The 14,682-nt window shown below is 49.7% G+C and overlaps 1 protein-coding gene across 3 annotated transcripts in view; it reads right to left on the bottom strand.

Annotated features, from left to right (window-relative positions):
• The window catches only part of Shank2 (SH3 and multiple ankyrin repeat domains 2), a 470,619-nt gene that overhangs the window by 339,238 nt on the left and 116,699 nt on the right, over positions 1-14,682 (bottom strand). For all 3 annotated transcript variants that reach the window (XM_076555951.1, XM_076555924.1, XM_076555928.1), the window contains exons 9-10: positions 10,320-10,436; positions 2,519-2,596 (exon numbers count right to left, since the gene is read on the bottom strand). In XM_076555951.1, coding sequence (XP_076412066.1) covers positions 2,519-2,596; positions 10,320-10,436 — 195 coding nt within the window. The remainder of the gene's footprint in view (positions 1-2,518; positions 2,597-10,319; positions 10,437-14,682) is intronic.

Genomic DNA, 14,682 nt, shown 5'->3' with positions numbered 1-14,682 from the left:
TTTTGGAGAGCAGAGACATAAAAATGAGCGGCTTCCCCAGCCACATGCCCTTGGCGGGAACAGCAGGCTACCAGCCAGCCCGGTCAACGATGCTTTCCCTCAGGCTACCACATCTTTGCCTGACTCCAGACCCTGCACTGTGGTGATGAACAAGAGATACATTATTTTGGGACTTGGGAGATGATGGCTCCCACATGAGGACCCAAGTTTGATCTCCGGATCTCATTTTTTAAAAAGTAGGGGTGTGGTGGCATGGGCCTGCAAGCCCAGCACTGAGGGGTGCCCAGTAGGTAGGTCCCTGGGGTCCTGTGACCCACCAGTGTGGTGAAATAGTGTACCCTAATAAACTTATCTGAGGTTCAGAGGACAGAGCCAGCCACTAGATTAGACATAGAGGCCAGACAGTGGTGGCACACACCCTTAATCCTATCATTTGGGAGGCAGAGATCCCCGTGTGGATCTCTGTAAGTTCAAGGCCACACTGGAAACAGAGCCAGGCAGTGGTGGCACACACCTTTAATCCCAGTACTGGGAAGCACACACGCCTTTAATCGAAGGAAGTGATGGCAGGGCGGAGAAAGGTATATAAGGTACGAGAAATAGGAACTCACGCTCTTTAGATGGAAGATTTCATAGAGATAAGAAGTTGTGGCTAGCTGTTGTACTTGTCTGATCTTTCAGTTTTGCCCCAATATCTGGCTCTGGGTTTTTTTTTATTATTATTATAAAACCTTTTAAGATTCATATTACACACCAACCCAGCCTAATTGACAGATTCAAGATCAAGGGAGAGACCCAGTCTCAAAACACAGGGCAGACAGTATATTGTGAAGAATGACACACAGGTGCATGTACATACACGCACACATGAACCTGTATGTGAACATGCATACACACACATCACATCACATATTTGGCTTTTACCTCCATTCATAGAGCAGAGCTCTTAACAACCCTTGGGATTCTCTAGGTATAGACATAAGAATGAAAAAAGACCATTTAGTTCACAGTCTCTCTCAGGTCAAGGCTAATGCAGGGACATCAGCAGATCAGAACTGGGGTTTGCAGCCTTCCCCTTCAGGGCTGGAGGCTGGACTGATCACACTAACCAATGACACCATGGCCACTCCTAAGATGGCAGGAGGGAGGACACTGGGCCACAGCTCCTTGTGGGGACAGGCAAAACAGAGTCCTGGCTAGATTTACACGGAAACTCCCTGAGAACAGCCATGCATGGGCATGTGTGTGTCCAGGTTCAGTTCCTCATGAGCTCTGCCAAGGCCAGCTCATTCCATGTATAATTCAGCTGGGAACACAACAGTGAGGCATCTCAGAACCCAGCTTATGACCTCACGAAGAGGAAATCCGTAGAGAAGACAAAGCGATCTTAATCTTAAAACAAATATACACGATACCAATAGCACTGGGTACCCCTGAACCCTCAACAAGGAAAGACATTCCAAACCCCTGGAGAAAGGGGGCCCAGAATAGCCTGGAAGTCTTATTCATTTTCCAGCAAACCACAGCCTCTAGAACCATGATATTACCCAGTGCCAAGTGACAGTCATCACTGGCCAGTGCCTAGGGTGAGCCGCTGCTTTAAAACAGGGTGAGTACAAGGACTACAGGATCCTGGTCACCAACAAAGGGCTTTACCCTCTGATCCTGAATGTCAAGAAAAACCTTCATCTGTCTCCTTCTGCATTGCTCAATTATGGGAAACCTCCACTCTACAGTGGGATGTGTTAGGAGATGTGGATTGTCCAGCTGAACATCAAATATCACCATCAACTGAAGAAGTCAAGCCCACAGAGTCATGGCCCATGTGTTCCCTTTGTATGAACTGTCCAGAAGAGAAGGCTCTGTTGAGGCAGAAAGTGGTTGAGTGACTGCCTTGGGGGTGGGGGAGGGGCTGGAAGTGGCACCTTAGTGGGGACATGACCTCCTTTGGGGGTGATGGTAGAGTTCTCAGCCAGATGGCAGTAATGGCTGAGCAACATTCTGAATGCCCTTAATGCCACCAAATTTGTTTTATCAGATCTTCTAAAAAGGTTAAGATGTTAACACTTGTGTCCTATGCATCTTCCCTAGTTTATCAACAATTATGAGCTGAGTTGTATGTTCCCAGAACATGGCCAGGCAAGGCCCAGTGGAGGTTGTACTCCCTCCATGCTGGAATGGGAGCGGAGGAGAATACAGGAAGCGATAAGCCCCTGCCCGTCAAATTCACACTTTCTGAGACAAACTATTTAGTCAGCACTTTCCAACAGCTGCAGATTGAAAGTGGCCTTACTGCATTGCCCTTCTAGAACCTTCTACAGAGATGAGTCTCTGCATTATTCCCACAGTTTGGTCTAAAGGAAGCAGGCTGCATGGACAGGCAACCGGAACCACCTCAGGTGCCATGCAACAGGAATGCAGAGCAGCCTCCCCACAGGAGGTACTGTGGCCACAGTCACTGGCCCGATGCAGCCTGGGAGCTGCAGCCTGCCATGGTGGAGTCAGGGGCTCTCTTTACCTGAAATGGCGTCTGGCTGTTGTAGTTTTTCAATTCCTTGTTTCCACCCCGAAATAGCAGCACTCTGGCGCAGCTGTCCTGCAAATGATAAAGTGAAAGTCCACTTGTGAGCTGGTGGCATGGACTTTATCGGGAGACGATGGCTGCCAAGTTCAGGCTCTCCGGAAGCCTTGTGTGGTGCTTCCCGGGAGAACAAAGACAGGCTGGGGGTGGGGAAGTCGGTAAAGCGCATGCCATGCAAGCGTGAGGACCTGAGTTTGAGCCCCAGAACCCATGTAGAAAGGTCAGGGGTGAAGAGTGGGCGCTGCTCTGGCAGAGAATCCAAGACTGGTTCCCAGAACCCAAATGGCTGCTTACAAACACCTCCAGCTCCTGGGCAACACCCCCCCAACCCCCCACCCCCCGGCTCCTGCAGTCCTTTCAAAAGTGCCTCAATTCTCACGAACATTCCTACAAGCGGCTAGGAATAAATCCTCCCCTGGCCCTGTCATCCACACCCACCCAGGTGGGACAGAGGAAGAATCCCAGAAAACCTTTCTACCCACCCACAAAGGGGCTGCTCCAGAGTCCATATGAACTAACCCCAGAAGCCTGACCCACAATTTCGATGATGGCCAGGCTGCAAAGGCAGAATTCATTCTGACACGGAAGCTCTGGCTTGAGTGGAGACCAAACATTTCAGTTGGGCAGTTCACTAGTCTGGCTAAGGAACCATTCCTAGGAAGGAGGAGACACCCCTAGGAGGAAGGGATGATCCCTAGCAAGGAGAGGTCACCCCTAAGAAGGTGGGGACACTTTAAGCCATGTTAAAGAGATGGAAGGAATAATTATCCCTTTCATGAGATACTGTACTTTTCCTTCCCAGAAGTCCCTCTGCCTAGCAGAGCCCCTATCAGCCTCCATGCAGTCTGTTGAGTCTGTGACCTTTCTGATTCAGGTCTCAAAAGGCAGAGCTTTCCCCTTTCCTTCTTTCCTGTGTCTTCCTTTGGGATGCCGGCCAGAGCTGAGTGTGCTTTCTTTTGGTATGCTGGGCTTTCTTTCTCAAGCTCGTTCTCCATCATGCCGCTGCTCATTCTCTCCATGTCTGACCTTCAGGCATGGTTTTCCCCTTCTCTCCATTCTCCCTCAGGCAGCTGCTGAGACTCACAGCTTGCCTGCCCTGGGGATTTTCTTCAAAACTCTAATAAAAGCTTCCATTTGAGTCTGTTGTTACACTCTTTTATTAATGAAACTAGGAACCCCAAGAGGGGGCCCTGATTTCTCTGATATCATAGGGCAACCCTGGCAGGACTCTCCCAAATTCTTAGTTAACAGTTCCAGTCAGTCAGCTGCTTCAGAACTGAAGGGCCAGGGGTTTCTGCAGCTTACTAACAGTTATGCTTCAACACACGTGTGCATATATGTGAGTGTGTGTGTGTGTGTGTGTGTGTGTGTGTGTGTGTGTGCACATGCATGTGTGCACACGCCTGGGCAAGCATGAATTCTATACCTCCCTGCCCCACCTCACTCGCCTGGCACAGCACTCCACTGGGTAACAAGAGGTCCATGTCACAAGAAGGAAGTAGAAGTTGTGGGGATGCCTTTGCTTGAATCGGGTAAGAATGGAAATGAAGGGTTAGGTGAGAAAACAGGGCAATCTGGAGCTTCAGGAGGGTGAGGATGGCAGCCCCAAGGCATTGATGCAGAGCTTAACCATTCCCCTGTACTCTCTTGGATGGCTTGAATCTTATCTGGCAGGTTTCCATACTTTAAAAAAAATCAATGAAGTATGAATACATCAGCAATTTGTGTTCACCTTCTAAGGCCCATTCCCTTGCCAGTTTTTCTCTTTGTGCATTCTGAGACACTTAAAAATATGTAGCTTCCCCGAGAGGAGTCTTTCTGAAGCCACCATGCACCTAACCATGGGCCTCATGCCTGGGGCTCCATGAGCTGTGGCCCTTGATATCCTGTCCACTTGCAGGTGAAGGGACAGATTGAAAGTCACAGTCATCCATGCATATGGGGAGTGGACAAGCCAATGACCATGCCAGTCCCTAGGGACACAGAATCAAAGTAGAGGGTTACTGTGTGCATGTGTGAGCTTGGGATAGGCAGAGTGGTGGGGGGAGGAGAAGCAGCCAGCTCAGGATGGGCTGTTCTGAAGGTCTTTGCGTGGCCTTCAAAAGTGGACAGTTTGGGGCTGGAGAGATGGCTCAGCAGTTAAGAGCACTGACTTTTCCTCCAGAGGTCCTGAGTTCAATTCCCAGCAACCACAACCATCTGTAATGAGATCTGGCGCCCTCTTCTGGCATGTAGGCAGAACACCGTATACATAATAAATAAATCTTAAAAAAAAAAAAAAAGTCGACAATTTGATGAAGATGAGGCTGAGCCCTGGTGTGAGAAGGAGAGAAGCTGTGGTCACAGATGGCAGGATCCCCACAGACAGACAAATGCAAAGACATTGTAGAAACAGCCAGGTGTGAGGGAATCATGGATGGCACTATGGGGCAGGTCTCAGAGACAATTTCTAGCGACAGGTGTACTTGGACAGTGAATACCGTGGTCCTGGGAGGGGTATCAGAGGCCTTGGTGGGGACAGGTGGTGGAACAGGTGGGGATGGATCAAGAGTGGACAGACCTGGACAAGCAGGATGGGTGTCACCTGGGGCATGTGCTTCGGGAGAGCTTGGAAGTGGTGTGTTTCTACTCATCTTGGCACACAGCAGAGAAGGATAAAACCAGAGTTGCAGCCCATGATAGTCCAGAAGGGCCAGCAATGCCACCAAGACCAACCCAAGACTTCACGTCCTAGCACAGCTACATGAGGCACCATCACAAGAATGTCATAGACTTGAGTCATTCATTGTTCAGACATGAAGCAGGACCTCATTTCCAGGTGAAGTTATCCTTGAACATAAGCCTGTAAAGGCAGCCATGGATCAAACATGCATGCACTCAGGAAAAGCTGGCATGTGAAGGGTTAAGATACAGACATCACCAAGGTGATTCTGCAGCCTTCAATAGTGTACTGTAAAAAAGGACCAGGCTAGTTGAGACCACTTACTTCACATGCTCCAGGGCACCAGGCTTTGGCTTAACCTGTACCCCCTTAGCTCCATCCAGCCCCTGAAGGCTGGGGGGCAGGGAGCAGAGTTGGAATGGAAGCCTTACTTCACCACTTCCTAACCTGGATCTGCTGACCAGTATGAAGAAAACACCAGGCAATGGTATCCACAAGGCTCTCAAATGAAAGGCTGTATGGATGCCATCTGTCCTAGTTCACTTTGTCAACTTGATACAGCATGGAGTCAGCTGAGAAGGGAGTCTCAGTTGAAAGACTGCCAGATCAGATTGGTCTGTGGGAATGTCTGGAGGTGACTGTCTTGATTTTTAATTAATATAGAAGGGATCAGCCCACTGTGGGCAGCACCATTCCCTAGGTGGGTGGTCCTGGGAATGGTAGCTAAGCATGAAAGGTAGCTAAGCATGAGCCTGAGTGAGCCAGCAAGCAACATTCCTCCATAGTTTCTACTTCAAGTTTTTGCCCTGGTTTTCCTCACTGATGAACTGTAACCTGGAAGGGGAAGCCAAATACACCCATTCTCCTCCTAGTGGCTTTTGGTCAAAGTTGCTTTATTACATCACCAGACAGCAGTCCATTCTGAGAGACCCACAGCCATGATGCCTATGGAGATGATGGCTCTCAGACGGCCCCAGGGAAGAAGCCACAGAGTGGACACATGTCCCACGAGAAACCAGCAAGGCACAGAGATACACATTGAAAACACTCCCCTCCGCACACATATAAACAGCATACCACCAAGAGGAAGAGTGTATGTTTGTGTGTATGCGTGTATATGTGTGCATGGGTGCTTTATGTGTGTGTGTGCTTTGTGTGTGTGTGTGTGTGTGTGTGTGTGTGTGTGTATCTTTTAGACAAAGTAGGCTGCTCTAGTAACCTTTGATATTTAAGCTTCCTCTGATCCCTCATTATCCAGGGTGTTGCTTTCTCCCTCGGGAGCTCTTGGGAAGCCAGCGTGAGGCGGGAGAGTCCAAAGATTAGAATCAATTTGCTGCTTACAATCAAAGCCCTAATTAGTTGATTGCATGAGAGGAAAGAGAATATTCTGATCACAGTGTGTTTTATTAGAAGTGTCATGATGAAATTGATAAAGCACACGTAGCTTTCTACACACCTGGGGCTTCCAGATCTAAGGATTGGCTCATTAAAGACAATCGTTGTCATTATATCACCACCACCACCACCACCACCATTACCATCACTGAGTTTAATATCACCATCATCACTACCACTATCATCACTTCATCATCACTGTCATCACTAACTTTACCATCACCATCACCACCACCATCATCAACTTCACTACATCACCTTCACCATAAGTATCACAACCATCACTATCATCATCACCATCCTCATTATCATTCTGCTCTCTTCACCATAATAGCATCTTCATCACTATAATCACCATCACTACCATCATCTCATTATCACCAGCATCACCAACATTACCTCCATCATCTCCATGAACATCATCACCATGATTACTATCACTGTCACCACCATCATTACCTTCAATATCACCACCACAGCCTTGAGTTGCTGAGCCCTCCCCCCTTGCCAGGTATCACAGATGTTTGGTTTCTACTTCAGCCTCTTAGTCATCCCAGACTCACGGGCTACCCAAACGCACACCCAGGTCCCAGTTTATGCTCAGTGGAGCCCAGTGGGCCAGGCCTCCTTATCACTACCGCATGTCTCTGAGGTCGCTTCTCTCCTTGCCCCAATCCTGCCCTTCTGAATTCCGTCCCTCCCTGGGGCACATCCTCAGCATCATGATCTGACTCCTATGTAATGGTGCTGATGTGGTCTCTGTCATCCACAGCCAAGTCTGTGCATCCACATAGATCACTTGTCAGTGGACAGAGGCCAGCAAGGTGATGATACAGAGGGGACAGACTGAAGGCTGGGTTATCCTTCACTCCTGGGACAGCTCCTATGAGTTCCGGGAAGCTATGCAAGACTGATTTTGAAGCTGTGCCGAGGCGGCTTCACTCACACAATTTAGACACAGTTATAGACTCCGGAAGGGCTGAGGGCAGAGAGTGAAGACCCGCCTACCATCCAGGGGAGCGCAGATTCTGGTACACTCACTGACATCCCAGCTTGTCATGGTGTCAGGGGCTGTCTGGCCAATAACTGCAGAGCCTATGAACTAACACAGTATCCCTGGAAGTAACACAAGGCAGGCTGCCAATATCGAGCTTAGTCACCTTGGATGAATCTGTCCCAGGATGCAGAGAACAGGCATCCTGTCTGAAGTGGGAGGTAGCAGGCTGCCATCATGAGGGGACAGCTTTGGGGAGGGGACAACTCTCCCCACTCTTGCTCAGGCTCACTGGCCTGTAGGATGGAGGTCACCCAGCCCCAGGGAGGGACAATCTATAAGTGAGATGGAGAGATGAACAGTGTAGCCTTCTAGTCCATAGCTTGGCCAACAGTCCATGGGCCTGATCACCCCCCTACCTACTGAACAGCTTTCTTGCAGCATGGCCACTATCCATGACTTGTTGCTTCCAACTGTTGTATTTTCGCTGCTGAGCTGACATGTGATCAGAGGGTCCAGGCAGTGACCAAAGCATAAAGTGTTTACCAATGGTCCCTGGAAAGTCAGCTACCTCTGTTCTAGCCGACGGTGTGTGTGTGGGGGGGGTGGAGGGGTGGGAGGTGGGGGAGGTTTCCCTGGGAGCCCTGACCATCTAGGGACCCTCGTAGGGATGGAGACAGCTCTGGGGTTTGTGGAGTGAACCCCAGCAGGACCAATCTCCTATACAGCTATGAACACAGGCTGCCTAATAAAATCCTGCAGCCTCCCTTTCAAAGACCATCATGCCCACAATTACTTTAAGTGACAAAAACTGTGATTTCCTATATTTTTTGTGATTAAAATATGCTTGAAATATACTGAGTGGAATTAAGCCATGTTTTCCCATCGCATGCAATCATTATGAAGCAGATGTTGGTACAGATGTTTTCCTAGACCCAGCCAAGCCTCATGATGTGTTTTCTAAGGCAGCTGAGTATTCCCATACTTAATAAGGCTTCCCCCTGTGGAGCTCCACAGTGGACCTGGGGGGGGGCGTTGTCACTGTGAATACCCTCTGCAAGTGAGCCAGGGCCACTGCAAGACACTCCAGTGAGACACCAACTCCATCTGCCTACTCAGGACAGTGGTTTGCATAGCCAGGCAGCCACAAAGGCTACAAGGTCAAAAGAAGTCTTGACTGGGTGTGGACCGTGTGAATATGGTCTTGAAGGGTTTGTAGTTTTCAAGGGTGAAGGATCCTGGAAAGTTACTGGTTGGATGTAGAGTGGACTTGGGACCAGCCATTAGGAGCTAGGAACAAACTTGGGTGTGGGCTTAGGCTTGAGTTGTCATCCAGAGTCACTGTCAGCGGTGGGATAGGATTATGATGGCTTTGAGATTGGAAGAGAAGTCAGTGTTCACTGAGGCTAGACCCCAGAGTTGTGCAGCAGAGCCTTGCCACTGAGACCCCTCCAGCCCCAGGCTGGAGGTTCTGTGAAGTCAGAGAGGAGAAAGAAGAAAGTAGGGGTCCTCAGGGGGGTTGTCCTACGTCAACCTGACCTTGAGCACCAAGGTCATTGGTACCCTCTCTGCTCGCTGAGGCTGACCCTCTGCAGTCCACCCACTTTGAGCAACACTATCCTCAGCCCTCCCATGTGACATGAGTCTCTCATTTCTCCTCCTCATCCAGCTCAGGGTACCCATGGTCCAGGACCCAAGTCCCAGCCACTAAAGTCAGTCTCTCTCTCTCTCTCTCTCTCTCTCTCTCTCTCTCTCTCTCTCTCTCTCTCTCTCTCTCTCTCTCTCAGAGAGCAGAGACCATGTTCTCCAGTCTCTGGGGCTTCCAGAACACACCACCAGGGTCAGACACAGTAGCTTGGGGGAGGGGTGCAGTACATCAGTGTATATCATTTACCTTGATTTCTGCTTATCAGCCTGGGGGCCAGAAGAAAGCTGAGGCTAGAGCCTGAGTCTGCACACCTGGGTTCATGGCAGCACAAACCACAACAGCCAAAGGCAGAACAAGCCACGTGTCCACCCACAGGAGAGGGGGTGAGCAAAGGTGCCCATCCCTCAGTGGTGTGGGAACAAGCTTTGGAAGGAAGAGCACCTGACACTTGTTACCACAGGTTGGACCATGAGAACAAGATGCTGAGTAGAAGAAGCCAGCTCCTGCAGGATCCTAGTCTTTGGAGGTCCCTAGAGTCCTCAGACCCAGCAGAAAGCAGGACGGGATACTGGGGGCTGGGAAGGGGTCAAGGGGTCAGTGTCTCCTGGGAACAGAGATTCAGTCTGGGAAGATAAGAAGTTCTGGAGGTGGGGATGGCTGTGCTGCACTGAATACACTGGACGTCAAAGAACTGTGCACCCACAATGTTTCCGAGAGTGACATTTGTTAATGCACATTTAACCACAAGTGAAAAGGAGAGAGCAGTGGTGACCCAGGTGCCAAGCAAAGTTGGCACTCAGCCAAGGGAACAAGTGGTCCCAGCTCCTCCTGTGTCTTCTAGACAACAAGCAGCCCGGGTCACTGGCACTGCGCAGGGCTGACTGTAGACCTGGAATGTGACCTGCGGTTGCTCAGCTTCACCGGTCTCTGGTTCCCACTAAGGCAGCGGGTAAGGGTTGCATAGACATCCAGGCCAGCCCCTCCATCCCTTGCCCAGTGCACACCCAAGGTTAGGATGAGGGATGTGCATGCCACTGACCTGATTGTAGAGGGCACAGATATGCAGGGCTGTGTTCCCCGAGGCGTTCTGTGCACTCATGTCCGCGCCGTAGAAGAGCAGATGTTCCAGATGTTGGACATGGCCGTACCTGCAGGCCTGAGACAAGAGACTGAGTGAGACCTCTGTGGCCCCTCCTGAGACAGAGACTTGGGCTGGGCCTGAGACACAGAAGCTACATGAGACTCCAGTGCCCCCTGCTGTCTAGGGCTGAGACACAGATGTTGAGTGAGCTTTGGCACCTAAGGTTGCCCAGGCCACAAGCCTGTGCCCAGCACCCTACCACATTTAAAAGTATGGCAGAGGCCCTGGCAGACCTCACTCCACCCAGCCTTGTAGATTGAGGCCCACAGACCTCACACCCTTGCACGCCAAAGATTGGGAAGGTCCCAGGCTCCCAGCTAAGAGTGGAGAGAGGGAATCCCTGGATAGTTAGGAACCTATGCTCTTCTCTTGGGCAAGGGGTCAGGAAGGTGACTGAGTTCTTTCCACACAGATTCAGAGAGACAGACACATTGTCCAAAAGACAAGTAGGTCTTTTCCTGATATGGGAGCTGAGCTCTGTAAAACAGAGGTCAGGATTCTTACTGGTCCATGCTCCCAGGCAGGAAGCTATTATGCATGGCCGTGGGGATGCTCAGAGCCCTATCCCTGTGTTGTGTGCAAGGAGGCCTGCACTTGTCCTTCCACATGCAAGCACAGCTTCTTGCTGCATTTAAATGCAATCCGATCTTCCATAGGTAGGGCAGCCCCACCATGTGACCCATCCCTTCCAAGTCCTTCTAGGGGTTGACACGGTAATTATAGCCCAGGTAGCTATGAGGCCAAACACATTTGGACTGGGTCCCAGACCTTCCATTAGCTTGGCCTTCACCTTCAAGCTTATGGATGTCCTTGTCATTAAGTGGGACTAGTGTCCCTCTCACAGGTTTGTATGAGTCACAGAGGACAAGGACATCAAAGATCACATGACACTGAGCCCCGAAAATAGGTACAGCACCCCATCCCAGTTCAAAGGGGCAGGGAGGTCCCTGCACAGGTGACTGGACACCTCTGCCAGGCAATGACCTCGCAGGGGGAGGAAGGTCTGCCACACCAAGGACAAAGCCATTGTGGGTGAGGACATTGGCCCTGGATCAACAGACTATGTCTCTGATCAGTGTACAGAGTCCACTTTACCTCAGCAATGTCAATGAAAGCAACCACTCTGCAAAGAGGATAGGGAGAAGTAGACAGTGGTTGTTAAAAGCACTCGAAAAATAGTGCCGTGTCCCCTGTGACACTCTCACTATTGCTGGATGGATCCGACAGGAGATACTGATGCTCTGCCTGCCTGCCTGCCTGGTGGCCCCACTTCACTCAAGCACCTGCCTCATCTCTGGGATTGCCTGCCCAGCTCTTGTTGGTTCAGATGGTCAGGTGCACCCGATCCTGCAGAAGGACAGGCCATGGCTACGCAGCTGGCTTCTCCATCTCGGCAGGTAAGGCTCAGGGAGGAACCTCCAAGCCCAAGCAGACTCAGGAGGTCGGGACAGCTGTTAGGACTTCTGGAAAAGTAACGTTCTTTACAGCTGCTGCAGCTAGCATTTACAGCTGCTGGAGCTAGCACTTACAGCTGCTGGAGTTAGCCCTTACAGCTGCTGGAGCTAGTACTTACTTACAGCTGCTGGAGCTAGCACTTACAGCTGCTGAAGCTAGCACTTACAGCTGCTGGAGCTAGCACTTACAGCTGCTGGAGCTAGCACTTACAGCTGCTGGAGCTAACACTTACTTACAGCTGCTGGAGCTAGCACTTACAGCTGCTGGAGCTAACACTTACTTACAGCTGCTGGAGCTAGCACTTACAGCTGCTGGAGCTAGCACTTACTTACAGCTGCTGGAGCTAACACTTACAGCTGCTGGAGCTAACACTTACTTACAGCTGCTGAAGCTAGCACTTACAGCTGCTGGAGCTAGCACTTACTGCTGCTGGAGCTAGCACTTACTTACTGCTGGAGCTAGTACTTACTTACAGCTGCTGGAGCTAGCACTTACAGCTGCTGAAGCTAGCTCTTACAGCTGCTGGGGCTAGCACTCCAAGGGGAGCAGGGAAGAGAAGAGCCACAAGAACCTGAGGGAGGGACCAGGAGCCAGGGAGGCCCATGGAATAATCCACAGGACCCTGCTGGGACTCCTCTGAGCTACACCACCCTCACACTGCCCCTGGGGTTTTTCAGAGACATTAATGAGGCCTATTTTTTTGTCCCCCCTGCTTGCTTCAACCAGTTTGAGCTGGGAATTTTTGCTCCTTAAACTGAAGACACAATTTGGCTAATCAGCTCTCCTCGAAGGCTTTGCGGAGACAGCATTTTGTAGCAGCTTAATTTAATTGCTCTCTAGTCAGTAAAGAGGACTCGGTTACTACAGGCTCACTGAGCAATTAATCCAGACTCATTACCCCCTCCCCCAGATAATTTGAATTCAGGAGGTTTGAAGTTGCATCCTCAGAATCCTGTCACCATTTTTTCTTCTACCAAGGGTCATAATATGATGGACACTAAGAGAAGAAACAGAGGCACTGAGTATGGGCAGTCTGGGGAGAGTGTCCCCAAGGGCCCCCTTTGTGTGTTTATTCCATTTGCATGCTAATTTTTTAGAAACAAATAAAATCAGAAATGCAGGAACATACACACACATAAAAAAAAAAACCATAGAACAGATAACCATAACCACAGGATGATCATTTCTGCCAGGCACTTCATTAAAGAGTCACCTCTGCTGGCCTCTTCCCTTCATAATTCCTGGTTGCTATGGTAGAGCTCACTGGTGAAGAGGCAGGAATAGGGTAGGAAGGGCCCAGGAAACAGATACTGGGTGGTTAAGCACACCATCTGCAGCCAGAGTTTAGCAAACAGGTGCACAGGTGAGGAACTCGGGCTGGTTTTTCTGTGCTGAAGAGAGAAGCTAAAATACACCTCCAAGAAAAGCCAGAGCCTTGTGGTGCTGACTTGGTATAGGGATTAATTAATTAACTTTATATGTATGAGTGTTTTCATGTCTGTGTACCACATGCATGCAGTACCCAAGAAGGCCAGCAGAGGGCATCTGGTCTCCTGGGACTGGAGTTATAGACAGTTGTGAGCCACCATGTGGATGTTGGGAATTGAACCCAGGTCCTCTAGAAGAGCAGCCAGTGCTCTTAACTCTTGAGCCATCTCCCCAGACTGTGGTATGAGGTATTAGCATAAACCCACAATTCTCTTTTGATTGATTTGGATTGATCTCACTATGTAGCACTAGCTGGCCTAGAACTCATTGTATATGAACCAGGCTGGTTTTAAACTTGTGGTGACTCTTTTGCCTCTGCTTTCCAAGTGCTGGGATTAATGCATAGTTCTTGACACACAGAGAAGTAAAGATGGAAGTGGGGGCAGCTGGCCCTCTGAAGCTGTGGAGACCATGAGCCACAGATAAAAAATATTTAGGATAAACACATTGGTACTGAACGTGCACAGACTTCTATTTCTTGTCATTGTTCTCCAAACAAAAGACCAGAACAACTATTTGTACAGTATGTCCATGGTATAGGGTCACAAATGACATGGTGATCCAGAGTTTTGGGAAGGGGGTGCAAATGTCTTTATATTATTTGAGATGATATGGTGATTTGAATGAAAATGCCCCCCACATGGGCTTGTATGTTTGAACACTTGGTCCCCAGTTGGTGGAAGTGTTTGGGAAGGATTGGGAGGTGTGGCCTTGTTGGTGGAGGTATGTCACTGCAGGCAGGCTTTGAGTTTTCAAAAGACTCATGACATTCCCAGTCCCCGTCCTCGTGTCCCCCCCCCCCCCCCCCGCCACCTGCTTATAGATCCAGATGTGAGCTCTCAGCTGTTCCTACTACTATACCTTCACTCTGCCTTCATGGACTCTTACTCTCTGAAACGGTAAGCCCAATTAAATGCTTTCTTTTATAAATTGCCATAGTCATGGTATTTTGTCACAGCAATAGAAAAGTAAATAAGACAGACAAGGCCTTACTCTGCAGCCCAGGCTGACTTGGAACTCAAAGTCAACCCCTGGCCTCAGTCTCCTAGATGTTAGGATTGCAGTCATGAATCTCTATACCTGACTATACCTTGTCAATATTTGGTAGGACATTTAAGCATCATGGATTGTGGCATCCTTAGGGTCCCACAGTGAGAGAGAGAGAGAGAGAGAGAGAGAGAGAGAGAGAGAGAGAGAGAGAGAGAGAGAATGCACGCACAAGTATACATGCACCTCTAATCTGGCTAAGGAAGATGTGTTATCAGCAGTAACCCAGGAGCCATACTACACTAGAGAGAGGCGAGGTCTTGAAGAAATG

Source organism: Peromyscus maniculatus, chromosome 1 (genome assembly GCF_049852395.1).
Source record: "Peromyscus maniculatus bairdii isolate BWxNUB_F1_BW_parent chromosome 1, HU_Pman_BW_mat_3.1, whole genome shotgun sequence".
Classification (NCBI taxonomy): Eukaryota; Metazoa; Chordata; class Mammalia; order Rodentia; family Cricetidae; genus Peromyscus; species Peromyscus maniculatus.
Note: the sequence above shows the minus strand (reverse complement) of the source record. Positions and strands in the feature narration are given on the sequence as shown.